General features: G+C 37.5%; 1 protein-coding gene across 11 annotated transcripts in view; it reads left to right on the forward strand.

Moving 5' to 3' along the window:
* LOC113111208 (pleckstrin homology domain-containing family A member 6-like) overlaps window positions 1-27401 on the forward strand; it is an 88511-nt gene extending 61110 nt beyond the window's left edge. For 4 of the 11 annotated variants that reach the window (XM_026275761.1, XM_026275762.1, XM_026275757.1 and 1 more), the window contains 20 exons: window positions 5117-5316; window positions 8034-8486; window positions 9198-9696; window positions 9879-9965; window positions 10297-10350; window positions 12724-12792; window positions 12897-12977; window positions 13178-13327; window positions 13418-13513; window positions 13970-14081; window positions 14685-14821; window positions 17064-17246; window positions 18081-18144; window positions 18340-18425; window positions 18654-18827; window positions 21144-21293; window positions 21414-21547; window positions 21913-22055; window positions 22867-22963; window positions 24992-27368. In XM_026275761.1, the coding sequence (XP_026131546.1) occupies window positions 5117-5316; window positions 8034-8486; window positions 9198-9696; window positions 9879-9965; window positions 10297-10350; window positions 12724-12792; window positions 12897-12977; window positions 13178-13327; window positions 13418-13513; window positions 13970-14081; window positions 14685-14821; window positions 17064-17246; window positions 18081-18144; window positions 18340-18425; window positions 18654-18827; window positions 21144-21293; window positions 21414-21547; window positions 21913-22055; window positions 22867-22961 (2967 nt within the window). In that variant the 3' untranslated portion in view covers window positions 22962-22963; window positions 24992-27368. Of the gene's footprint in view, window positions 1-2364; window positions 4345-5116; window positions 5317-8033; window positions 8487-9197; window positions 9697-9878; window positions 9966-10296; window positions 10351-12723; window positions 12793-12896; window positions 12978-13177; window positions 13328-13417; window positions 13514-13969; window positions 14082-14684; window positions 14822-17063; window positions 17247-18080; window positions 18145-18339; window positions 18426-18653; window positions 18828-21143; window positions 21294-21413; window positions 21548-21912; window positions 22056-22866; window positions 22964-24991 lie in introns of those variants that run through there. The other 7 variants (XM_026275760.1, XM_026275765.1, XM_026275767.1 and 4 more) reach the window with 5 other exon arrangements.
* Window positions 27402-27507: the final 106 nt, after the last annotated feature.

Here is a 27507-nt window from a genome sequence, read left to right on the forward strand (position 1 = left end):
GAACATGTTTATAAATATGTGTAATAAATCATGCATGTAGCCTATCAATTTTACTTACATTTATTTAATTATAATAATAGTTATAGATATATTTTGTGTATAATTATAATTTTTGGTGTTTGGGATTTTTGGCACATTTTTGATATTTTGACAACCCCATTTGGAATGGTGCTTTTCTGAAAGCTGTTTTAATTTACACAAGCACATCTCACATCAAACATGAATCCAAAACAAGAGAATTCAGTTTACTAGCTCCGCATGACTGAGAGTATACAACTACCTGTCAGACGCTCAGAAATAGAGAGAGACGGACAGAATGACAGAGGCAAGGAGGCAGGTCTGTCGTTTCAATATCTGCTGAGGCTTGACTGTCTGCTTCCGCTTCCATCTGGCTCTACAAAAAGCAAGGCATGGAATTGCTCTGTTCCTTCTTTATTTGATTTATTTATTTATTTTTGACATCAAGCTGCTCTGGGCATTAGTACCTGCTGTCCAGAGTAATGTGTCCTACACTGTGTCTCACACTCAGATCGTCTACTGTCTGATCTAATGAGTGTAGACAGGTGAACTGCTCACTCTCTGAGCTTTTCCTCCCAGACGAATCTCAAGTTGTGCTAGTTTTGTTTGAAATTGAGGATTATATGGGAAATACAAGGGGAATTTACTAATGAATAAACTATTTATAACTATCTATAATCTATAACATGATGAAATTAATTTACTTCTTATACTTCTTATTTACATTTATTTAATCCTTAAAGATTTCAGTACACTTATTGACAAGTTAATCTCTATACTGGTTTTTAAGTTAATAAGACAAAGGGTTTTGCACTGAAATAACACATGCATAGTTTTGACTAACAGTTAAAAGAGATATAAAATAATAATAAAAAAACACTTTGTATTCTCCTTAAAACTGATTTTTGTTTTGTTTTGTGATGAGAGGATTTCAAAAACTTTTTTTTGTATTGGTTTGGTTTGATTTGTTTTATTTTTCTGTTGTTGTTGTTTTTTTGTTTTTGTTTTTTTTTGCTTTGCTTTGCTGTATTTTGTTTTGAGAGGATTTCAGAGACCACTGGGTGATATACCAGAAGAAAATAGTAAAGAAAACCCTTCAGAAAACAAAATGTTTTGTTTTGTTTTGTTTTGTTTTGTATGGGTTTGGTTTAATTTGGTGAGTTTTTTTGCTGTTGTTTGTTTGTTTTGTCTTGTTTTGTTTTACTTTGCTTTGAGAGAATTTCAGAGGCCACTGAGGGATTCACTAGAAGAAAATGGTAAAGAAATCCCATCAGAAATCCCAAATAAAACGTTGTGGTGTGAAAAGCCAAGTTGGAATGGCTCAGCCTTGTGTCAGAGCCGAGATGGGAAAGTATGTCAGTGGATATTATACTCAAAGGAAATAACCTAAAAGTGACTTTCATTGTGGCCTGTTGAAATATATGATCCAACATTAACAATAAACTGGCCTTCTTGAACATTAGATTACGTCTACAGTGTAAACATGGTTCTTTTCCACCACTGTGTAATAGATCTTTGTAGCTCCTGGGCCACACCTCTGTGCCAGTGCCATAGGAGCTCCTGCCACACAGAGAGGAGACAAAACACACTCCGATTAACACAATCTATGTTGCTTGACCTTCTTTTATGTGCAGTAAAAGGGTGAAATCAATGTCAGTCTTATCAGATCATCTGCTAGTCTGGTGTGTTACCATCACTTGCATCAGCAAATGCACAAAAAGTGGGCGTCATTATAATATGAGATCCTACACAGTGTGAGATTCTAATACATGCTTTCCGGTTTTTAAATGTGTAGGCTTGTATCCCCAGGCTAGCAACAATAGCAGTGATTTTGTGTTGGTTTTGTCTATGCTCTGACCGAGCCGGTGATATTCATAACGATGATATTGAGATCTCACGTTCCTAAGAGAACAATGCAAGATATTTATCTTCACACACTAAAGATGATAGACATTTTCAATTAGGCCATAATAAAGGTTTGACTAAATATAGTCCTGCACTGACATACTATGTGACAAAGTCAGTTCTTCTTTCTGAGTGCTTGTTTGGATAGAGGGGTACCTATTAGTTAAGAGTATTTCTGTAAAGATAGATCAGTCTGACATGTGACGCCACTGCAAACACAAATGTCTCTTGTAGACCGTAAATATTTCTACAAGATGCACTTGGAATCAGGCACTATTTCAGCCCACCTTTGAGGAAATGATTTACAAGCATTGAAAGATATTTATTTTATTTTTTTATTTTTTTATATTTTTTATTTATTTGTGCATTTAACAATAAGACATATAATTAATATTAAGTGTTTTATTTACAGTGAAAGTCAGTGAGGTGCAAAACAACACTGAACACCTTAGACCAAAAAAAAAAAGAGAAAAAATAAGTTTTAAAAATTGTGTTTCATGGACAAGAAAATGTCATACAGAATGGCATGTGGTGAATAAATGACAGATTTATCATTTTTGAGTGAACCATCACTTAAAGGGAGTTATTTTTCAGTCAGATATTTCAGAATAATAATGATTCCTGACACCATAGTAAAGCTGACTGCTCATCCAGGAAACTCATGAACTTCATGTGACCTCTTCACGTTCCAATGTTACATTTTGAATCATAATATTGGCAACAACATGACAAATTAGTACCAGATAAATCCTGTCACTTCAGTTTAACATGGTTCATTTGTCATGCGTCCTCACAAAGCAATGTCAAATACCTGCTGCATACTTACAAATTTCCAAACACCTGTTTCTTCCTACACTTTATTTCCTTAAATGAAGATGTGTTTGAAGGTTGTACACACAATAAAGAGGGCTTAAATGAAGACCAGCTATATTAAAGTTAAACAAATATTTTGAAGTTCCAGCTCAGAGTCATTTAGTAATAATCTGCAGAAGAACAATGACTTCTCTGCAAAATCAAATGCAAACAGTAAGCACAGAATTTGCCAAGCCCTGCAATGAATCAATAGTGCGGGAGTGTTTGACGGTTCAATCAAAGGAAACAAGGCATTATTTTGGCTGGTATAAAGGTAAGCGAAGGACTTGCAATAGCATGGCTAGTTTTTGTGTCAGATTTCTGTAAATTGAGCAACCACTGCAATGCAAACTTTTGTTTTGATGCTCCACTTCCTGAGACACAGATGACTGTCTCAGTTTCAAGAGAATTTTAAGCATGCAAACAACATGAATAAACAGGAAATATATTATTGATTACTTTAGACCAGGTTTGTTATTCTGCTTAATTGAAGTTGTTTTGATTATAACTTGTGTATTTCAAATAAATCTTGTTTTTCAGGTTTTGTCTACTCAAAAATACTGTTTGTTTCTTAACGGTCTATAGTGACATTTACCTAACTATCTTTTGGCTTAGTTAGCTATTAGATTGCATGAAACTTATTTTGGCACACCCTCGGATGACTAAGTGCAGTTTGTTTTATGCAAGACTAATTCAGGGGATTGGCATGGGATGAAATCCTGATTTACAACTGAACGTTATGGTCAGATTATTGTAGCTTCCAGTGATGCGTCACGTTTCATCAGTGCTCACACACCCTCTCAAAACCTGCGTGTTTCCACAAACTGTCATGCTGGTTATAGAAATAAATGTGATATTGTGTAATAGGCTTTTTGCATCATAAATTGACCAAAATTGCCACTGAAAGTAACAAAGCGGTCCCATATTTAAAATGTGTGGAGAGAAATGTCCCAGTAGACTAAATTGACTTAAAAGGGAAAAAAAAGATCTTATAAAGGTAAAAGTTGGTTTTGTATGTATTGTATGTATTTTCTAGATTCTTATATTATTGTTTTTATTGTCCCTTAATAGGAAGCTTTAATTTCAGACACTAGTCATAAATTAAGTTACAAACAGGATGCATTTACATTTTTCTGTAGAATCTGAGTTTATTTGCTAATATATTTTTTGTTTGCAGTTTAGTTAACTCTAAATCATTCTGTATTGCCCCCATGTGGTAAAGGTCTGTACTACAGTGTTTTTGACAAGAGTGCATATGTGTAAACTATTCTGTTACTTATTTAATGTAGCACAATCACACAAAGGTTTTACATTGTCTGTGCTTAACAGATGATATTTTGTTTATGTAATAACACTTTTACTAACTGCCAATTCTTTCAGAATATTAATTCACATGTCCACTCCATTATTATAAACCTGACCACATCTAGCCAACATCTAACCTGCCGCTAAAGTTGATCTTTATATTTGATGTAGTCATCTTTATGTAGTCTTTTCTCCTCTGTTCCCAATACCCCCCACCTCTGAGGACCCCTGAGTGAGTTTTCTCCATGAGCCACAATTTAGTAGGTATTTCAGAGCACCTCTTTTTCTACTGTAACTGCATGACAAGTGACACAGTCAGACTCACCTGCTTATGTTCCTAACAAGCTGACAGTAACGATTATGTTGATAAAAGTATATAAGTATTTTCCGAACTTAATTACTTTTTGAAAGTCCTCAGTCACCTGTCAGCTTACGCTCGATGTTTAATTGCTATAATTTTGAGTCTGACCTGCATGTCCGAGCCACATATTTCTCCAGTGTTCTGCTGCATATTAAATATAAACTCATTTGCTTTCACATGAAAATGAAGTCATTGCATGGATTGGTTTTGTTTGCATGCACTGCGACTTCACCTACCAGCGTCTGTCTAGCTCTTTGCCTTAAAGGACTAGTTCATCCAAAAAAATGTAATTTTCTTAAGCTCAGGCCATCCAAAATGTTTCTTCATCTGCAATAACTCTGTTCTGATGAAGAAACAAACTCATTTACATCTTGGATAGCCTGAGTTTGAGTACACGGATTTTCCTCTTTGGGTGAATTATTCCTTTAAGCAAAATATTACTCCAAATAATAATTCTGCATTTATTCTCATGTCTTTAAGCATGTCTTTCATTCGCAGGCTTTTATTTACTTGCTCGTGTACATATGAACAATTGAATGCACTATTCTGCTGGATCTGTTTTGCATGCTTTGTTGTCCTTGTGGTATCAGGTTTACAGTTATGTTCTTGCACAATGGGAGTGGCTATAGGATAGTCCAATAATATTCTTTCTTTTTCTCTCTTTCTCTGTTGCAGGTGTGGTGCGAAAGCAACGAAGAGGAGGAGGAGGAGGATGAGGAAAGTGAGGATTTAAAGGGCAGTATTGCGTTCTGTTTGCAGGCTGAGCACACTGGGACTCGTACGTACTACTTCAGTGCAGACAGCCAGAAGGAGCAGGAGGAGTGGATCCAAGCCATGAATGAGGCTGCCAGGGTCCACATCCCAGCCACATCCAGGTACACACACCTCTGTAATCCACATGAGTTCACACACTGTCCACTCTTGCATCTAAAACCAGCGTCACTCTGAAATGGAAATTCTGTCATCATTTACTCACCTTATTGCTGTTCTGAACTGCATGAATATTTCTTATTGAAAAAAAAAGCTGATTAAAATATATAGATTTATAGTTTAGATAGCACATGCTTTATTCTTTGTTGTATTCTTATTTTGGCCTTTTCAAAATTTGTTAAAAAATGTCACTAAAAAGGAAGTTAACACCATAACCAACAGGATGTATTGTTCCAGTTACTTGCCTTTTTAACCACGAACAACACAAGTGTGTTTTTCGAATCCGTTCCACAATTAATTATTATAGTTATTAATATATATACAGTATTGTTCAAAATAATAGCAGTACAATGTGACTAACCAGAATAATCAAGGTTTTTCGTATATTTTTTTATTGCTACGTGGCAAACAAGTTACCAGTAGGTTCAGTAGATTCTCAGAAAACAAATGAGACCCAGCATTCATGATATGCACGCTCTTAAGGCTGTGCAATTGGGCAATTAGTTGAATTAGTTGAAAGGGGTGTGTTCAAAAAAATAGCAGTGTGGCATTCAATCACTGAGGTCATCAATTTTGTGAAGAAACAGGTGTGAATCAGGTGGCCCCTATTTAAGGATGAAGCCAACACTTGTTGAACATGCATTTGAAAGCTGAGGAAAATGGGTCGTTCAAGACATTGTTCAGAAGAACAGCGTACTTTGATTAAAAAGTTGATTAGAGAGGGGAAAACCTATAAAGAGGTGCAAAAAATGATAGGCTGTTCAGCTAAAATGATCTCCAATGCCTTAAAATGGAGAGCAAAACCAGAGAGACGTGGAAGAAAACGGAAGACAACCATCAAAATGGATAGAAAAATAACCAGAATGGCAAAGGCTCAGCCAATGATCACCTCCAGGATGATCAAAGACAGTCTGGAGTTACCTGTAAGTACTGTGACAGTTAGAAGACGTCTGTGTGAAGCTAATCTATTTTCAAGAATCCCCCGCAAAGTCCCTCTGTTAAAAAAAAGGCATGTGCAGAAGAGGTTACAATTTGCCAAAGAACACATCAACTGGCCTAAAGAGAAATGGAGGAACATTTTGTGGACTGATGAGAGTAAAATTGTTCTTTTTGGGTCCAAGGGCCACAGGCAGTTTGTGAGACGACCCCCAAACTCTGAATTCAAGCCACAGTACACAGTGAAGACAGTGAAGCATGGAGGTGCAAGCATCATGATATGGGCATGTTTCTCCTACTATGGTGTTGGGCCTATTTATCGCATACCAGGGATCATGGATCAGTTTGCATATGTTAAAATACTTGAAGAGGTCATGTTGCCCTATGCTGAAGAGGACATGCCCTTGAAATGGTTGTTTCAACAAGACAATGACCCAAAACACACTAGTAAACGGGCAAAGTCTTGGTTCCAAACCAACAAAATTAATGTTATGGAGTGGCCAGCCCAATCTCCAGACCTTAATCCAATTGAGAACTTGTGGGGTGATATCAAAAATGCTGTTTCTGAAGCAAAACCAAGAAATGTGAATGAATTGTGGAATGTTGTTAAAGAATCATGGAGTGGAATAACAGCTGAGAGGTGCCACAAGTTGGTTGACTCCATGCCACCCAGATGTCAAGCAGTTTTAAAAAACTGTGGTCATACAACTAAATATTAGTTTAGTGATTCACAGGATTGCTAAATCCCAGAAAAAAAAAATGTTTGTACAAAATAGTTTTGAGTTTGTACAGTCAAAGGTAGACACTGCTATTTTTTTGAACACACCCCTTTCAACTAATTGCCCAATTGCACAGCCTTAAGAGCGTGCATATCATGAATGCTGGGTCTCATTTGTTTTCTGACAATCTACTGAACCTACTGGTAACTTGTTTGCCACGTAGCAATAAAAAAATATACGAAAAACCTTGATTATTCTGGTTAGTCACATTGTACTGCTATTATTTTGAACAATACTGTATAATTTTTTTGTAGTCACATAGTGACTATAGTTTCGTACTATACCAGCCTTTTTTTTTCTTTTTTAAACTAAACACTTCGGTCTAAAATGATCAAAGAACACCAGACAAAGACCAGGCAATGGCAATTTTACATGTACTACAAAGTGAATATGACAATAATAATATTACCACATAGTGGCCAACTGAATATAGTGTAGCATAGTTTGAAGTTGTTCACTTAAGTGCATCCATGTTTTTTTCTGTGTGTCTGCACTCAGGCACCATGTTTTCATCAATGTTTAAATAAAAGTCACGTTTACAACTTATCGGCCAAACGATAAATCCTATTGAGCAATGCCAAGAAGGCAAATATTCCAAATTGAAATGTAGCAAATGAGTCATAATGACTACTTCCTTGAAAATATTTTAATGCTTTTATGGAGAAAAATGTCATGGTTTTGGACAACATCTTAAAAGTGTGATTCTTGGGGAGTCAGAGCAGCATATTTCAAGCAGCCAAAGACACATCTGATGAAAATGTATGCAGAGCAATAACTAAAGTAGCACAGATGGAACACAACTGCATACCATTAATGCTGCTACCCTGATACTCTGGAACAAACAGTCCTGCGCTCTCCTTATAAAAAAAAAAAGAATCAAAGGCTTTATAATGTTTAAGACGGTGTTTTATATATGTGTTGTCTCTCTCTTTCCTGCTGTTCTGCAGAAATAAATCTGATGCCGTCCCGACAGCAGATGAAAACGACATGGTAGCCAAACACCTCGAGTCCAATTCTCACGCAGAGAACGGCCAGAGGCCAGATATCCAAGAACCTGTCAAACACGAGCTTAACGGTGTAGAAACCAGAGACACCACACCCAGCACCCCAGTGACCCCGGTTACCCCTAATATAGAGGGCAGGATGGGGGAGAAAGCAGTCCCGGTACCCCATCACCCCAATGGCTGGGGTAGCTATGGTCCTCCCAATGGTTCAAGATACCAGTCCCAAGAGAATATGAGGGACATGCGCGAGCCGCATGAGGAGAATGTGGTGATGCGGAGAGGCTTTGTGCCCAGGACGGCTCCGGAGAGACTGGCCCAGAGGAAGAGCTCCATGACACAGCTGCAGCAGTGGGTCAACCAGCGACGGGCCCTGGTGCCTCCAGACGACGGCCGCAGGTGACTTAACCTTGTCCTTTTCTTATCAGCAGGGTTATTATAGTTTAGTTTGTATTTATTTATTTTGGTGTCCTTTTCACTCTCTGAATGTTAGTGTAAGTTTAGTTTTAATATTTTCAATGGTTTTAAGTTTCAGTTTTGGTTTTTATTTTAGTTTTAGTTTCATTACACTATTTTAGTATTTAGTTAATGTGTTAAACATACACTAAATAAAACAGGTACAATTACTAAACTAAAAAGGTAATTTAATTAAATCATTCATTTCTCTGCAGTGTAGTTTTAATGCAAGTGGGCTGCAAAAACTTAAACTAGAATTTATAGTCATTTTTACTTTGTCTTTCTTTTTTTTTTTTCCAGTAATGTAGAGGTCAGTAAAATGTTGTTTGTTTGTTTTAATTAATGCTTTTATTCAGCAAGGAAGCATTCAGTTGATCAAAGTGGCTGTAAAGAGTGTTATAACATTACAAAAGATTTCTGCAAATTAGAATGATTTCTGATGATTCATGTGGCACTGAAGACAGGAGTAATGTGTGCTAAAAATTCAGCATTGTCTTCACAGAATGAAATTATACTTTAAAATATATGCAAATAGAAAACAGTTGCTAAGATATTTCCTTCAAAAGCACAAAAAAATCTTACTGACCCCAAACTTTTGAATGGTAGTGTATCTTTATTTAATATTCTGGTAATGATAATTCCACTGGTTTTTAGTCCATCCAGGTACTACACAGTAAACCGCGCTATGTCAGCAGACTATTACGGTGTGTATAACGGCCCTCCATATGTAGATGACTATCCCCTCTACCCACCTGGTGTGCGACCTGAGAGCATCTGCTCCATGTCAGCTGCATACAACCGACCACCTCCTCGCTGGACCATGGAAGAGAGAAGGCGTTCATTGCGAGACGGACCCTTATATGGTCAACCTCAAGACCCTCAGTGGATGATGGGACCCCAGGGTCCTCCCTATTACTCCCAGTTGGACTCAGCGCAGAACTCTATGAGACGGCTTTCCATACAGCCCCGCTCGCGGTCGGTTCCTCGTTCACCCTCCTCTTCCCTGGGAGGCCCCTACTCTCCACACAGCTTCGCCTCACCTGCCCGATCGCCCAGTGTCAGGTTTGATCGGGGACCTGGCCGACTCAGAGAGGAGGCAATATATGCTGACCCCTCAGTCTACGGGCTCCGCAGGTCACTGAGCTCACCTAAGGTAAAGCATCTGTCAAACAACTGAGTATCCATAACCAGAGTATCACATTTGAATGCTATTATATCATATCATATCATATCATATCATATCATATCATATCATATCATATCATATCATATCATATATTATATATTGCCTTCTTTGTGGCTGACTTTAAAATGCCATAATTGTTCTTGTTTTAGTATGATTTCCCTGGAGATAGACGCTCCTACAGCCAGGGAATGTACCACTACAACTACCCAGCATCCCCTTCGCTCCATAGTAAAATGGTGAGTTAACACTTTAAAGCATTTTGAATGTGTTTAGCATGGAGCACTCCATTTGGGGCCTTCTCTATAGAGAACCAGCAAATCATGCAATCATGTGACTGATAATTTGTATGTGCAAAAGATCAAGTGCACTAGACTGGCTATTGAATGATGGAGACTGTGTTATTATCTGTTGTTATGAGTGTGATGCACTGCGTGATGCCGTGATCAGCATGTGTCTGTCCTCACCTGTGTCTCGTTCTCCGTCTCTCCATCCGATGCTTTTGCGGGCTGTATGCTGCCGCTGGGTTTGACACACTGGGCTTTGCTGCTGCTTCACTGACCACATCAGGAGGACATTTTAGACGTGCAGCTTCAGAGGAACCTGGAGTACCTGGATCAGCAGGTAGGAGATTCACTGCTGACAGCACATATTAGCTCTCGTCTGAAACCTAGTGAGCTGCTCAACTAAGTGATTTGAAAAGAATGTTCATGATGATTAAATCTGGAAAATGTATATTATTAATGATTTTCCATTTTAGTTAGGATGCTGCATGCTTTAGAAAGCAGGCAGTAGACAAGAGGCAGCTCATTAAGTTTTCTAACAGAGCTTTTGATTGTTGTCTTCACTTTAAAGAGACGATAGAGAATCGACTGACTGTTGTTCGGTTGCCCACGTCAAGACATAAACAAGCATGTCATTAATGTAGTCACGGTCCTCTCAAACATTTTTCCTGTTCTCACTGTCTTCTCCTCTTTGTGTCAGTTCTCACGGCGACTTGAAAGGGTTTTCTTATTTTATAACAGCTGCATGTTAACAGCAGTGGCTGCTATATATGGCTTCTTCGTAGTTGTCACATGGGGAAGTTGTCACGAGGGGTTATATCCCAGGAATTGTAACGCAATTATGTGTTTTCTGTAGTAGTGATTTATATATATATATATATATATATAATATAAAGTGTTGATTTTGAAATCTTGATGAAAAAGTCTTAAATTAGAATGCTTTTTTTGTCAGTTCTGGGCAAATTGTCACCTTTTAAATATATATATTTTTAATTATTGATTAATTTCAGTAATAATTTCGGACCCACTTTATATTAAGTGGCCTAAACTACTATGTACTTACATTTTAATTAATAATTTAGTACAATGTACTTATTGTGTACATACATGTTTTTACATTGTACTTATTTTTTTTTAAACTACATGTAATTACATCTGTATTTAATTTCTGTAATTACATTTATAATTACACTGTTGACCCATACTTTACACCTTAACCCACCCTTAAACTTACCCATACCTCCAACCCTCTCCCTAACCTTACCCCATTCCACCTCAATAGCAGCAAAAGTGTTTTACAATACAATATGAACACAATAAGTACATTGTACTTAAGGCCACCTAATATAAAGTGGCACCATAATTTCAATTACGATTTCTGCCAAAAATGGGATATTTCTCTGTGTTACCAGTTTTATTTGTGTGCTTAATAAAAAATAAGAAATATATGATGCACAACAAGTATTCCAAATAACGTAATTAAACTTTTTTTTATATATTAGTAAGTCTCAGGCGATATGTCAGTGTATAGATTTGAACTATACACTATAGTTTGAAACTATAGTTTGAAACAAAAATTCTGAAAACCCATCACAGGTTGGAAAAAACTATGAACAGTTATACTAAATTCTACATTTAGAATAGTTTTATCATATTTTTCATCAAATACAGGTAATTGCAGTCTAAGTGAGTCAAAAAAAATGTAGCGGTTGTGTAATGGCCTCTAAAATAAAAAGTTAAAAAGTGTGTGAAAGTGAGAAAACTTGCCCTGGTCTCTACTATATCCTCGCCGTGCTGTGGACATTGCAAGTATAGTTTCCACCAAAGTCGGCCATACTCGAGGTCAATCATATAGCCAGGTGAATGATGGTGTGTTCTGCCCTAGATGACAGATGGTGATCACCTAATCAGCATGGTAACCAGAATGGTTGAGCGTTCCTCTCCTCGAGCAAAACTATTCTCACAAGTAAGAGAGTCGAGACTCCTCTAGAGAGACAGGCTGCTGTTCTACCTGCTATTCCCGCGCTACTGAACCTCAGTTCAGCCTCTTTCTGGCAAAGATTCGCTCAGACATGGCTGTTCTGAGGTTGTGACGGAGCCTGGCTCTCTCTGTGCTCTCCGGTCGATGTGGCATGTTGGATGTTTTGATCGTGCTTTTAGGTTTAAGTGAACTTAGGTTTAGTTTTAAAGCCTTACATTTAAGTTCAGCTACGAGAGCCACAATATTCAGCTTGTCTTTGGTTTTGCTTTACTTTGTGTATCTGAATTGTGTGCCATTTCCAGTGCTTGTTTGCCCAATCTCACATCCTCTATCGTGTGGTCATTGTGTGTCATGTTGTCTTGCTGTTGTCCTCTGTGTACAGTATGTGTCTTGTCCACTCATGCCATCAAGCAAGAAAGCCATTTTCAGTGTATATAGCCTTCGCACTATGGGGCTTATCATTTACACAGCATTTTGGATGGTTTTTGTTGCTGAATAATGCAAACAGCACATTGCAATGGCTAATACCTATTTCTGGTAGCTATTTAATAATTTAAAAAAGTTTTTTTATTTATTTATTTGAATTCTGAGCAAATAAATCAATAACATTTGTCATTTTTATTAGTATCAGTTTATTTTTCATTATACTATTATTTTAAATCTTTAAAAAAAGAGAAGAAAAAGACTCATTTTCACTAATATTTCGATTTTATCCCTTCTCTTTGATTATAGGTGCCTCCATTCCATGATGTGTACGGTGATCTACATCCCACACTGAAGCTTAATGAGATTGAGACCAGTGTGAGTCACTTTGTCTGGTCAAAGACATGCATAAATGTACAGCTTTATAAATGATTGTCTTTCACATAACAGACCCATGAACAATTCATTTTGTCTCTGTACAGAAACTACTGGGCCGCTTGTGTGAGCAGAATCGACTTGTGAAAGAGCAGGAGGCTGTAGTGCATCGTTTGCGAATGGAAAAGGTACATTTGTTGCTTTTAAGAGTTATCTCAAAAAATGATTCATGGCTCAACAACAGATATAATATAAAATACTATTATAATATATTTTTATTATATGAAATAATTAATTAAATACTTAACATTAAATGGTCAATTTAAACCACATGATTATGCCTCAAAATGCTGCCCTTGCTCACTTGACTGTTTTCTGTATTATCCAGGACAGTCTAGAGGGGGTGCTGGTGGCCACACATCAGGAGATGGAGCTGTACAGGAGCCAGCCGCTAGCCATGGAGAAACTTCAGCTGAAGAAGGAGAGTCTACAAAACAAGCTGATTAACATCAGAGGAGAGCTGTCTCAGGCCTCCAGTGTAAGAAACCAGACAGTTAGGAAAACACAATCTAAGCTAGTAGAATTGATTTAAATAAATGTTATTTCATTTGTTAATTGTATTTCACAGGCCCTGACCACCACTCGTATGGAGTTTGAAGCACTAGAGGATGAAGTTAACAGCATCCACGGTGACCTGTGGGAACAGCTGAACGCTGGAGGCCAGGTATGATACTGACTTCACATTTGTCATCATCATCATTAGTTACCAGGGAACCTTGAACTCTTAAACTACAACCACTTAATGACTTCTGCCATCTTTCCATTTAGAAAAATAATTTATTCATGAGCACATTATATTATGTGTTTGCATCATGTGAATGACCTCCATTGCATTCAGAACTGTCATGATCATTTTACATGATTGATTTACCTTGAGGGCATTACTGTAGTAAAAAGGTGACCTTGATGATACAGAATTAATTTGAATACTAAATTAAGATTCTATTTAATGCAACAAGAAGTCCTTTGAATGGAAATGAATTATGCAATCGGTAATTGAACAGCATGTGAATCTCTCATTAATTATTAATAAGAATGACTATGCATTAATGTAATGATCCTGACAGAGCTTCAATAATGCATGTGTCTTTTCTCTTTCAATGAATCGCTTTCCTTCCAGAGTGAGCTGGTACACAGGCACATTCAGAAGGAGTTCTGGAGGGTTCAGGATGTTTTGGAGGGGCTGCACAAGAACAATCCCTCTCGTGGCACGGACACGGCCAAGCACAGAGGTCAGACGATCTGTTACTGCACAGCGTCATGCATAATCTCTGTTCATTTTGGCACTTAGAAATGTGGTCCTGCAGAACAGAAAAACTACTTATTTCCGACTTATTTTTATGCATGTTATTGATCTTATTATGAGTGATTATTTTATGCATGTATATGTTTCATTTTTAAAATTGGATGGTAATTTTTTATTGTGTATTTTTAATCATAACCAGATCATCCGGTGAAACGGTGCTTGTCTTAAATGACTTTTCCAGTCATTTAGTCTACATAAGCCCTGTCCCATTCTTGCAATCAACTGCAAGCTCACATTAAGATTTGCCCTCAGATTGTCCCATATTTTCTCTGTACAGTGCTGCAGTTTTCTTATGTTGAAGAATATTGTGAGAACGCTTTAGCCTGCTGTTGCAGTAATGCTGCTGCAACGCTTGATGTATAACAAGAAACAGAGACCAGTGTCATTTGTTTTATGATTTGATTTTTTTTTTTTTTGTATTGAAATACAACTGCAGCAAAGAAGAGCATATTATAGGGAAGAATATTAGGTTACTTTTGACATCATGACATAGGTCCTTAACTCTATTATCTGTCTCTGTCTCCATTAGCCAGTGGAGCATCCGGCTCTTTCAGCACAAACAGTCCTGCGAGTCCCTTGAGTTCAGTGAGTCTGACGAGTCCTCTCAGCCCCTTCTCTCCTGTCCCTGGCTCTCAGGCCTCTCCCACTAAACAGGTGGCCACAGAGGTATTTCACACAGCATTATTCTTCAATGAAAGTCTTACTCATTACAGTGTACAGAATACAATACAGCAGCACATACTATACCAGATCATTTCATTTAAATGCATAAGGGATATCAAATTGTTCTGCTTCTCCTAATTAAATCAAGTCTGATCATAGGACTCGCTATTTTTGTTTAGCCTGAAACGTTTCTGATTCGAAAGAAATTATATTTGCTGTCTACGCTCATTTAAAGAAACCTCTTACCATAGTCTTCTGCCATTGAGTTGTGGTGATAACTTCAAAAGACTTTTGTTTTGTTAAGATGCCATTGTAGAGTGCAACAGTTATGTAAGTAAAAATCCCCCTCATTTTCTTCATAGGGAATACATTTCGAATGATAACGTTAACTACAGATCTACTATGAGTTTCAAGGATGTTAATTGATGTTACATACATTTAAATCATCAGCCTGCATTAATTCAGATTATTTTGTAAATAATCATGTTTAACAGTGGAATTCCTGGTAAAATACTTCATTGACCATGATTCTGAAGAGAAATTGTCATAAATTGGAGAATTGCAAAAAAATAAAATAATAAATAAACTGCAGCCTAAGCACCTGCTCTTCCATAAATCACTGCAAATTATATAATAATGGGAGTCAGTCTCCCTACACTCTCAAAATATTCAAATATTTGTTGGCATAATTTTGAAATAAATGTAAATGTAGAAATATGCTATTTCTATATGCATAGTAAGAATATTTAAATCAGTAGTTTAATATATTTTCTTCATTTTCAGTTTGATTATGTGCTTTACAATGCTTCATAGGACTGTGGTTCTTTCCCCTCATTAAAGGGATACTTCACCCCAAAATTAAAATGTTGTCATTAATCAATTACCCCAATTTCATTCCTAACCCGTAAAAGCTTTGTTCATCTTCGGAACGCAATTTAAGATATTTTGGAGGAAAACCGGGAGGCTTGTGACTGTCCCATAGACTGCCAAATAAGTTACACTGTCAAAGTTCAGAAAAGTATGAATGACGTTGTCAGAATAGTCCATCTGCCATCAGTGGTTCAACCGTAACATTGTGAAGCAACTAGAATACTTTTTGTACACAAATAAAGCAAAAATAACGACTTTATTCAACAATCCCCCTCCTCTGTTGCTCTCTACTTTTTTTAAAAGCTGAACAAAGCAAGCGTATGCTCTTCTGAGCCATCTGCCCCAGAAGGATACAATTTTATACGTATATTTATGCTTTGATTTGAAAGAAAACAGTGCAACCTTGTGGGGCGGATGACTCAGAAGAGCATACTCTGTCTGCGTTCAGCTCATAATAAGTGGGGTAAGTGATTAATGACAAAATGTTCATTTTGGGGTGGCTGTTAAGGCTGTTAAGTAGACAGTCTAGCACCTTTGTCTTTTGTCTGAATTTTAAATTATTTTACCCTTCAAATCAAAGTTTGTAATCTTTTGATTCACCTTGTAGCTCTTTGGTATGTTTCATGGCTTATAACTCCTAAGCAAACACTTTTTAAAAATTCCTATGAACGAAATAATTAAGAAAATTGCTGGCTGCTGTTGCACTCTATTGGCTTGTTAGCATAAGATAACGCACAATAAGCTCAACCGGGATTTGAATAAATCTAACTGGAAAGTTGATTAAATGACCTGAAATGGGATTCATAGATTATTTCTGTCTAATACCTGTTTTCTGGGTGTATGATTCAGTTTTTTGTTTGTTTTGTTTGTTATTTAGTTGTAGGCACTCTTATTAATGCTTGGTTGTGTGTGTTTGTTAGTACTCATAGGTGACCCACTCCCACAGTGAAACACTACCAAAATTTACCCAGTTTTACTCCGTTTCTGGTTTGTAGCACATGGTGTTTATTTAAAAGTATCAGCTCCTGACTGAACTGCACATTTCCAGAATTTCCGTATTAAAACTGATGGCCTAAGCCTTTTAACCCAGCTCACAGTTGCCTTTGCTAGCAGAGATTTGCCAAAACCGCAAAGTACATGTGTGGGTCGTGTGCAGGTCAGTGTTTATTAGTGGTTGTGGTGAGGAATCCATGCCTATATGCTTCCCATGATTCTCTCCGCCCGCCACCTGGCTTAGTGATGCACAGCTCTCTCTCCGCTTCTCGATCCTTTCTCTTCTCTCCTCCTCCCTGTCTTTCTTTCTTTCCCTATCCATTTATTTCACTCTCTCTGCCCAACTTCCTGTTTTTTCTTTTCTCTTGCCTTCCTCTAACAGGAGGTTGGTCCTCCTCGACCTCCACTTCCTAAATCTTACCAGCCCCTGGAGTCCTCCCAGTCCTTCCCCCCCTCCGTTCCTCCCCTGCCCTCAGACAGCAATGCCTGGCTGCGCAGCATGGGCCCCCATTCAGGCATCCATCAGGAAGGCCACAAGGACCACGAAGAATTCCGCAGCAGAAAGGTACCTCAGAGAGGCGGCCCGCACTACGAGAACGTCATGCCATGATCATTTTTACCTTTCACCTGGACTTATTAACTTCATTACTTCCCTTTCTTTCCATTTCACCATTTCACTTCATGTTTGCATTTGCCTATTTATGATTTTATCATATGTTACTTAATCTCAAACTAAACGCCATCACAATATAACATCTGTTGTAAGATATAGCAAATATTAATATAAATAAGTCAGATAGAGTAGCTTGTCTTCCAACGGTTCCCATTCTCCCTCCACCGTGTGTGTGTGTGTGGTAGACAGATCAAGTTTCCTCATTTACACACTTGTGTAGTTGCCCCATTTCTGTCCTTAGTACCTGTTTTAATTGAGCTTGCTTTTGTTTGTGCTAGTGTTGCATTTATTCAAGCTGGTGACAGCACGCTGTCATGTGTAAAAGTGCTTCCATTGCTTTTATTTATAGTCATATTTGCCTCAACAACCTCATGCATTTACAGGCTGCGATTCATCACGATGTTAAGCAACCTTTATAAGCCCCCACTGTGCCCCATGCTGACTGTTTTTGTTTTTTTGTTTTTTTTTTGGATAAATGGTTTCCTTCAAAAAATATAGATATGGGATTGCTAAAGGCATTTAATACAAATACACAATAATATGAAACCAATAAGAATGGATCAGATTAAGAATCAAGTAAGATTAAGATTCATATAGATTTTTTTTTATCCCGTCAGGATATGGTGGGATGGCTGGTTTTAATTATGACAGAAATCCCATTAGCAATCCTGTACATTCCTTTAGGATATTTTTACTAGGGTTTACATTTGCTATGCTCTGTTCCAGCACAACTACAACTCACAAGGAGAAAAGATCAGCGATTTTGATACAGAATCCAACCAGAATAAAGGTACGAAGAAAAAAAAGGGCTTACATTTTTCTTAATCTTTCCTGAGCATATGAAGTTAATTATAATCTGAAAATATTATGGTTATAATATGGACAACAGAACTCAGAAAACTCGATTGTATTGCCTTGCAATGTTGCCTGCCTAAAAAAACGAAGTTTAGAAAAATAACTAAGTTTATTGACTTTTTCCTTGCAGTTGGAATTGTTCCACCCAGGACCAAGAACAATTCTGATGGCGTCCAACGAAGAAATGGGAAGGTGTCCAATGGTCACATTTCCAGAGTAAGTTGAATCTGGGCTAGTAAATTGTTTATGTCTCCAATAGTAGTTCCACGTTTTATGAGAAAATATGAAGAACTATAAAATATAACCAGTACCATTAGTTTTAATCAATGTAAATGAGTAACAGATTCAAATTATGGGTTCAGATTCAGTATGTGTAGGACTAGGTGGCATTATTGGTAATCTTTTATAAATGCAGCATGTAATAGTGTTGGATATATGTCCCAGGAGAGGCCAAAGAGTGCGGTGTTCCCAGCAGAGGTAAAGTCTAAAATGAGTGTGGAGGAACAGATTGAGAGGATACGAAGAAACCAGAGTAGCTCCGTCAGAGACAAGAGGCGCAGCCTCAACCTTTCCAGCAATCACAACATTGATGGCAAATCTTCTACTAACTACAAAGTGGTTAGTATCATACTGTTAAACACCTTTTTTTCTGAACTGAAAGAGTGATTTCTTGTATTAGCGAGTTACTCTAAGTCTGGCTGGTTATCAGTTCACCTTATTTACCTCTACTTCTTAGTTTTGAGACACTACAGGTAAAACACTACCAGCAAAACAACTACGATTTTGGGATTTTTAGCTTCCAAAATACATGATTTGTCCGATCGTTATGCGCATCTCCTCAGTAAAGCCGGTTCTCTAATCAGTGGTAAATTCCATCAGGTGCGTGATTTAACATAGAGCAGCTGTTACTACACAGAGCCAATGTTAACTGAGAAGATGCGCAAAGAAATGCTGAAAATGAATGTGGATTTGCGCATCTTCTCTTCTCTGGTAATCGTAATCATCGCAACCCTAGTTAAAATCTGATGATATCTATCAGTAAAAATATTTACAGTTTGCCTGTTGTGCCTTGCCTTAATTCTTAAAGTATTAGTTCACAGAAAAATGAAAATTATGTCATTAATGACTCACCCTCACGTCGTTCCAGACCCGTAAGACCTCCGTTCATCTTCGGAACACAGTTTAAGATATTGTAGATTTAGTCCGAGAGCTCTCAGTCCCTCCATTGAATGTGTGTGTATGGTATAATGTCCATGTCCAGAAAGGTAAGAAAAACATCTTCAAAGTAGTCCATATGACATCAGAGGGTCAGTTAGAATTTTTTGAAGCATCGAAAATACATTTTGGTCCAAAAATAGCAAAAACTACGACTTTATTCAGCATTGTCTTATCTTCCGTGTCTATTGTGAGAGAGTTCAAAACGCTGCAGTTTAGTGATATCTGGTTCGCGAATTAATCACTCGAAATAACCGGATCTTCTTGAACCAGTTCACCGAATTGAACTGAATCGTTTTCTACAGCAGTTCAGTCCGTGTACTGTTTGAGTAAATGAATTACTCCGGGATATTGGTTTGTTTTAACTCAGAGGGAGTGTCAGCCACATTAAAAAAGTTAACAGCTTAAAGCTGCAGTAGGTAACTTTTGTAAATATATATTTTTTACATATTTGTTAAACCTGTCATTATGCCCTGACAGTAGAATATGAGACAGATAATCTTTGAAAAAAATCAAGCTCCTCTGGCTCCTCCCAGTGGTCCTATTGCCATTTGCAGTTACTGACCACTCCCGGTAAGAAACAACCAATCAGAGCTGCGGTCCGTAACTTTGTTTGTGTTCAAAATGTAGAAAAATGTATATAATAAGCGAGTACACCATGAATCCATTTTCCAAACGGTGATTTTAGCTTGTCCTGAATCACTAGGGTGCACCTATAATAAGTTTTTATATTCGGACTATTTTAGATTGCTTCGGGGGTACCGCGGCGGAGTAACCCAGTACCTTTGTGATTCTTCATAGACATAAACAGAGAAGTAGTTCCGGCTACGATGTTCTTCCGCAAGACGCAAGCAGTTCTGTTTACTAACCACTAGAGCGTCAAAAGTTCCCTACTGCAGCTTTAAATCATTTGTGGATTAATGCGTATTGGAGATGCGAACCGTTTCAAACGATTCAGTTCGATTTGGTGAACTGGTTCAAGAAGATCCGGTTATATCGAGTGATTCATTCGCGAACCGGATATCACTAAACTGCAGCGTTTTGAACTCTCTCACAATAGACACGGAAGAAAAGACAATGCTGAATAAAGTCATAGTTTTTGCTATTTTTGGACCAAAATTTATTTTCGATGCTTCAAAAAATTCTAACTGACCCTCTGATGTCACATGGACTACTTTGAAGATGTTTTTATTACCTTTCTGGACATGGACAGTATACCATACACACAGTTTCAATGGAGGGACTGAGAGCTCTTGGACTAAATCTACAATATCTTAAACTGTGTTCAAAGATAAACAGAGGTCTTACGGGTTTGGAACGACATGAGGGTGAGTCATTAATACATAATTTTCATTTTTGGGTGAACCATCCCTTTAACCCCACTATTTGTAAGGGTAAGATTTATTACATTATTGAATTCTTAAAACTCTTATGATCATTCTGGCACATCACATTTCTCAAAAAAACAAAAAATCATCTAGTAAAAATATCTGAACTTTAACTTGAAATGGCAGCAAAACAGCAGAATATATTGTTGATATATTCTAAATATATAATAATGAATAAATTTATTGGGTGCCATAAAGTATATGCTTAAAACAAGAAAAAGTATTAAATTCTCAGTGGTGTAAGACAACTGCAAAATATTCTATAAAACCATTTTGCAGTGTATTAAAAGTCACGCCAAGCATTGAGCCAGTTGTTGTTCCTGATATCCAGGTGCGGAGGAGAGTGACGGCTGATGAGGTGGATATTAAAGATCTCGAGGCGGCCGTGAGGGGAGAAGGTGTGGAGTCACCCAGGCAGGAAATTGCTCGTCTGCGACGACAGGTGGAACCGGAACACTATGACCTGGACCTCAACAAAGAGGTTAGAAGTCACATGGCAGCACAGCACAATGAACGACAGTTTCTGTTGTACATTGTCCATTTGTTTAATAATGGCTGATGTGAAAGATATGCAAGGACATTTGTGTCATTGTTTCTCTAGTTGTCCAAGCCGGATAAAGTCCTGATCCCTGAGCGATACTTGGACATTGAGCCCAGTACACCACTCAGCCCAGAAGAGCTGCAGGAGAAACAGAAGAAAGTTGAAAGAATCAAGACACTGATTGCCAAATCAAAGTATGATGCACATCATGCCTTCATCCACTGCACACTGAGTACCCTTTATTTAGTTTTTGTTCTGTCCGTCCAAACCCTTTGTTGTTATGCAATAAACCATACCATACTTACTGAACAACTTTGGGACGGTCAAACTTCTAAAATGAGGTTGAGCTGTCAAAACACAAGTATAAGAAAACACCATAAAAGTCCAAAAGTTTAGTTTTGTGTTCTTTGGAAAACAGGTTTGGTTTGGAACAACACTGAATAAACCTTGGCAAAATTTTCTCTTAGGTGAAATCAATACATGAAGAAATTACTTTAAATGCGTCTGAGGTTATATATCTTTTTTATTGAATATTAATATCCTATCTTTCTGTCTCCAGCCTGCAAAATGTGGTGCCGGTGTTGGACGGGCCAGTGGAGGGAACCAGTAACCCAGATCAGCACCTTCAGGAGCAGGAGAAACGCATTGAGATTTCCTGTGCTCTGGCTGCCGAGGCCTCCCGCCGTAGCCGGCTGCTCTCCGGTGAGGAAGCCTGCCGCCCTGAGGAGCCTGGGCGAGCTGTGACCCCAACTGTCTGACCACTGTCTGACCCTCATACCCTTTCAATGTCACATGCTCCTCAATGTCCTCAATGCACACTTCACCACACTTCAGTGCTGAGGTTGCACTTTAATTAGAGTTGTTTTTTGACTTGGTTGAACTGTTAGATTTGTCATTAAATGATTATATTAATTATTTTTATCACAATATGTTTAAGAATTCACAACACATTTATAAAGCTTTTAGATAACATCCTGATGTGTGACCTCGGTACTGAAGCACACTGTCTAGTTCCATCTAGATTCACTGGGGATCTGCTCTAGAGTGAGATTTTACTCCGTTTAATGACTTTGAATATATTCAGGTTTGTTATCACTAAATTTTAAACATCAGCACATATATAAATTGACAAAGGCAGAGAGGACAAACACCAGTATAAATAGAGATTTTAAAAAGGACAGTATATATATTTTTTTATTCATCATGCCTTTGATCTTAGTTTCTAGATTAAGATTTATGGACAACCAGAATGCTAAATAAATAGATAGATAAATAAATCATGCTAATTTTAAAATCATGCATTGTACTTTCCTTCATATGTTTCTTTCATTTCATTCCATATTTTTGATAGTCAAAAATCCAATTAGCAAGGATTAAATTTGCCTTGTGGCTCTGTGAGAGGACAGTATACAATATATAGCTACCTCTCTGTCCCACACTTCCTATTTCATTTGCTTCATGGCATATTTTTTCTTTTGACATTTTTTCCCCCCATAATTTCACTGCATTGCAGCCCAGTGCCTCCCCAGTCCCCCTGCCTCCCAAACCAGCCTGGTCCCTCCCCCTTCTGCTGACTACTCTGACTCCTCCCACATCATGAAGGTGTGAAGGTGAGTCCCGCCCACTGCACAACAATCCCCGCCCCTTCCTTTCACTTCCTGTTCCTTACACAAATTCTCTTTCTGGTCCTGCTCATTACTGCCCTCGCTTTATTTTACTTATAGTAGAGCAAGAAATAAAATGACAGATCATTGATGCTTTTACAGCACCCTGTTTTGCTAGAAAATTTGCCAATATGGAGAAAAAAGTTCGAATTCTTGATCTTAAATAACTGCATATTTGTGGCTATTCCACAAACAGCTCTTACAAATGTGATGACTGGCATTCATTCTGTATAATTCTTAACAAAGAGACTAAACAGACAAACATGAACAGAACATCTGCTATCAGCTCATGGCAAAAAAATAAAAATAAATTCAGCCATGATTAAAACCATGTGACAAGATTTTTAAAAAGGCATTGCTGGTGTTAGAAACTACACATATGGATCATGTTGATCATATCATAGGGGACCTTCACAAACTCTAAATTTCTCTTGTGGTTCATAAACAGTTCATTAAAGACTATTTCCACCTGCTACAGTATATTCACACAGAAACCAGATGCAACCAGATGCATATTATGCCAATAACTGTTGTAAAATTTGTTCACCTTATTAACTGTGGAGTCAGAAGCATACTTGACATAAGTATACAAACACAGATGCAAATGTTTAGCAGTTTGCATTGCAAAAGCGCAACCATTTTTTTTCCCCTGAGTTCTTGAGTTCAAAAGACTCACATACTGTAGGTTATAAAGTGTGTCATTAAGCCAGATAATATTATTCAGGTTGCTATTTTTATAAACATCTTAAGGTTAACTATATAGGCTATATTTTTCTAGTTATTTCAAGCTCTGAAATATTTAAGTGGGTAGCAATTATGAATGCTTTGCATTCTCAGTACACCCTTTTGCCAGACTCATACTGATGTGGCCTTCCAGCACACCACTACCCAGAAGTCTGTGTGGCCAAGTTCAGAGCACATGACTGAGAGTGCCATCTGGGACAAAGTCCTTCTTTTCAAATTGTTGCTTCTCTATGACAGAAAAAAAATTCCATATAAGAAAATAATTCACACTCATGTGTAATAAAGCGTCACCTTGATGGTGGCACATTTTCCATTATCAATTGCAGTCTGATACATAAGGCATTTTCTTCACCCAGAAATTAACATGCTGTAATTAGTAACTCACCCCCTTGACACTCTGACCCTGTATATATATTGTGTGTGTGTTATACAGAAAAAAGTAATTCATTTAAGTTTGGAACTACATGTCATAAGTAAATGGTGAAATTTTTGAAGATTCAGTCATTAATTACTCCCCCTCATGTCATTCCAAACCTAAGACCTTCGTTCAGCTTCAGAACACAAATTAAGATATTAGGACTGCCTATGCATAGAGCCGGGATCTTGTGCCCCTGAAGCTATGAGTACTTTCTGAGCCCAAAGAAAACAAAATAACTTTTTCTTCTAATCTAACAATTTCTTCTTATCCCTAGTAGCATGAAGCATGTGTGTGGTGCTGCTGACACAGGAGCTGGCGTTCTGACGCAGAACACGGATGTGCTGTGCCTTGTTTACAAGCAGAAGTGGTCTTGTGAACGCGTGTCGAAGACTGACAAAATTGTTGAATGAAACTATTATATTTGTTTTCTTTGCGCACAAAAAGTATCTTCGTAGCTTCATGAATTTAAGGTTTAACCACTAATGTCACATGGACTATTTTAGCGAAGTCCTTACTATCTTTGTGGGCCTTGAACGTGATTGTTTCAGTGCTGTCTATGCAGGGTCAGAAAGCTCTCGGATATCCTCAAAATCAGCTTAATTTGTATTCTGAGGTTTGGAATGAAGTAATTAAAGACAGAATTTTCATTTTTGTGTGAACTATCCCTTTAAACATTTCTAGATGCATTCACATTCTTGCATAGTGTGGACCTTATAATAATTTTTTGTGTGTTAAATAGAAATAAGAAATATGACCGTCTCTGATGATACATTTGTTCTCCTCTTCTCTTTGTTCTTCTCCCGTTTTCCCAGCTCAAGCTCTTGCAGCTGTCAGATTTGACGATGAACCCTTCTGAGTGTCCAGCAGACAAAGAAAAGTTGGGGAAAAAAAACACTGAACACCAAGAACATATGTTTCCCTCCGCCAAACATTGTATTTCTTTCGATTATTTACACAACACCATGCAGAGAAATATTTCAAAATGTTTGGATGTTTGCAGAGGGCTGTTCACGAGCGAGGTTATCTCCCTCCACATCTCCTCGCAATCCTCATTCGGAGTGTGTAACCCACGGCAGAACTATGTAATTCAATTTGTCATCTGTTTTGACTTGGTTTTCGGAGGATGGCAGTCATATTACAAAAGCTACAAACTAGCCAGGAAGTGGACGATGTTAACAGATTCATATCTACTCTCGGTCACATTACTGACTGGAGAATATACAACAGATTCATACTACAAACGCTAGGTACAGCTGCTCAGGGCGGATTCTGCAGACACAAGCACGTTTGGGACTGGAAAGAGCGTAACGGAGATCGAGATGCGACCAGAGGAAAATAGCCATGCTTGAGGAAGTTGAAGAAAAGAAAAAAACAGACCAAGGACTACAGCAAAGTTGTCAAAGCTCAGTTTATCTGTAAGTCATCAGAAAGAAAGATTCGGAACCGCTGGTACGATAACTATCTTGTGTTCAGAACACAAGCCGCAATCCACCCCTGAGGATTTACGAACAGAACTCAGTAGGAATCTGGAACAATCTATGAATCCGTTGTTCTCTTGATCCGAAGGATGACGTTGATGCAAGAAGACTTGGCATTGGGCACTTCCCCCTCCATCTTCTTTAAGGCCAGACTCACTGTGACTCCTCCTGGCCTCCTCTTTCCCCACAATCCTCTCCAGTTTCACGATAGGGCTTGAGAACCCTTTTCCCGTCAACGTTGCAGTCTCTCAAACCATTGTCAGGCCTTTAAAGTACCGTGTGTATCTATAAAGATTAAGAAAGCATATATATTGATATGACTATTACTCTAATCTTTGCATCAAAGCCATGTGGACTCATCATAGTGCTTTTACTGCTAGGACAGTAGTCACCAAATAATGGTACCTAAATACTTGTGAGCGTGTGTGTTAGATTAATACGACGAGCAAGCCGAACCATTGGAAGTGTCCTTAGAGTTGTAAGTCTGCTTGTTGAAACAATGCGTGTTCATGCGAGGCCAGCAACTTGCATCACAGCCTGTATATACTGACGTTAAATTATGGAACCTGTTGCCCCAACAGAATATCAAAGCCCTTATTTGTGGATCGCTGTCCCATTTGGATATTCATTTGGCTGTTTCTTTTCTGCCGTGGCACAGTTTTTGTGTAAATAGAGATTGACATGGAATTATATGGAACAATATTTTGGATTATTTTTCTATCACTGGTAATTACCTCTGTAATCAAGCAGCTTGATTATAATGTGTCGTAAAGTAAAGAACAATTTGCCAAACCATATAAATCTCCTGGTTTGTACTTTGAGGTGATCTTTCCCCTAAACCTCTAAAATGCCATGCAAGTTGTTAGCCCATACTGTGCTTTTTTTATGTTACTGTTTTTTTGTTTGTTTTTTTTTTTTTACGTGAAATTAGTCTGTTTTTGGTCTACTTCTTGACTAAACACTGTCCACAGCTTGTGTACGATCTTTTTTGTTCGAATTAGTTTGACGAAACTCTCATTAGTCGAGAAAAGTCACAGAAATCACGCTGTACCCCTGAATCAAGCTAAAACACAGTATGAGATCTGACAAAATGAATAACGTTCCACAGAAGTAGATTAGCCATCATCACTTTTAAGCAAATACAGCCCAGACGGGAAAGACAGAGATCTATTTTTGAGAAAGAGAAAAACATGATCAACGCATTGCATATTTTTCTATATATAATGAGGTTTAATTGGTTACATTTGTAAAATGATTAAAGAGAGTTTTGATCTGATATATTATGGAGATGCTGATCGAGGCTGATATATTTTTAATTTATTGACCGAAACTTTGCAGCATCCTTTTGAAGGCCTTGTTTAAAAGTCATTTTTATGTGTTATTTTGTACGTAATTCAACAAAATGGTCAAAGTTTCAGTTGGACAGTCAAAGCAGAGATGTCTAATATTTGATTAAAAAAATTAATAAAAAAATAAAAAAAATAAACATGTAGCATATAAAGTGGGATTAACTATAGTAAATCAAAATAAGCACATTGGTCTGTAAATATTTATAAATCAAAACACTGTACGTCTTCATATTTACTGTAACTAATGCTATTTTAAAGAAAAAAAATGGTATTGCTTGAGCTATGCAAAAATTAAACAAAATAATACTTAATGTGCTTGCTTTAGAAGTACCCTCATGCAATAAAGTGAATGTATTTAAAACCTTTATTTGTAATTAAAACTCTTTCTGTGTGCGTATCACTTTTTTCAGTATAGTTTGTACATTCATAATTGTATTCTGACACTGTGTTCTCTCACTTCAGGTGAATGTGCTGTGAATGATAAACAAGCCAAATATCTAT

Source organism: Carassius auratus, chromosome 11 (assembly GCF_003368295.1).
Source record: "Carassius auratus strain Wakin chromosome 11, ASM336829v1, whole genome shotgun sequence".
NCBI classification, from domain to species: Eukaryota; Metazoa; Chordata; class Actinopteri; order Cypriniformes; family Cyprinidae; genus Carassius; species Carassius auratus.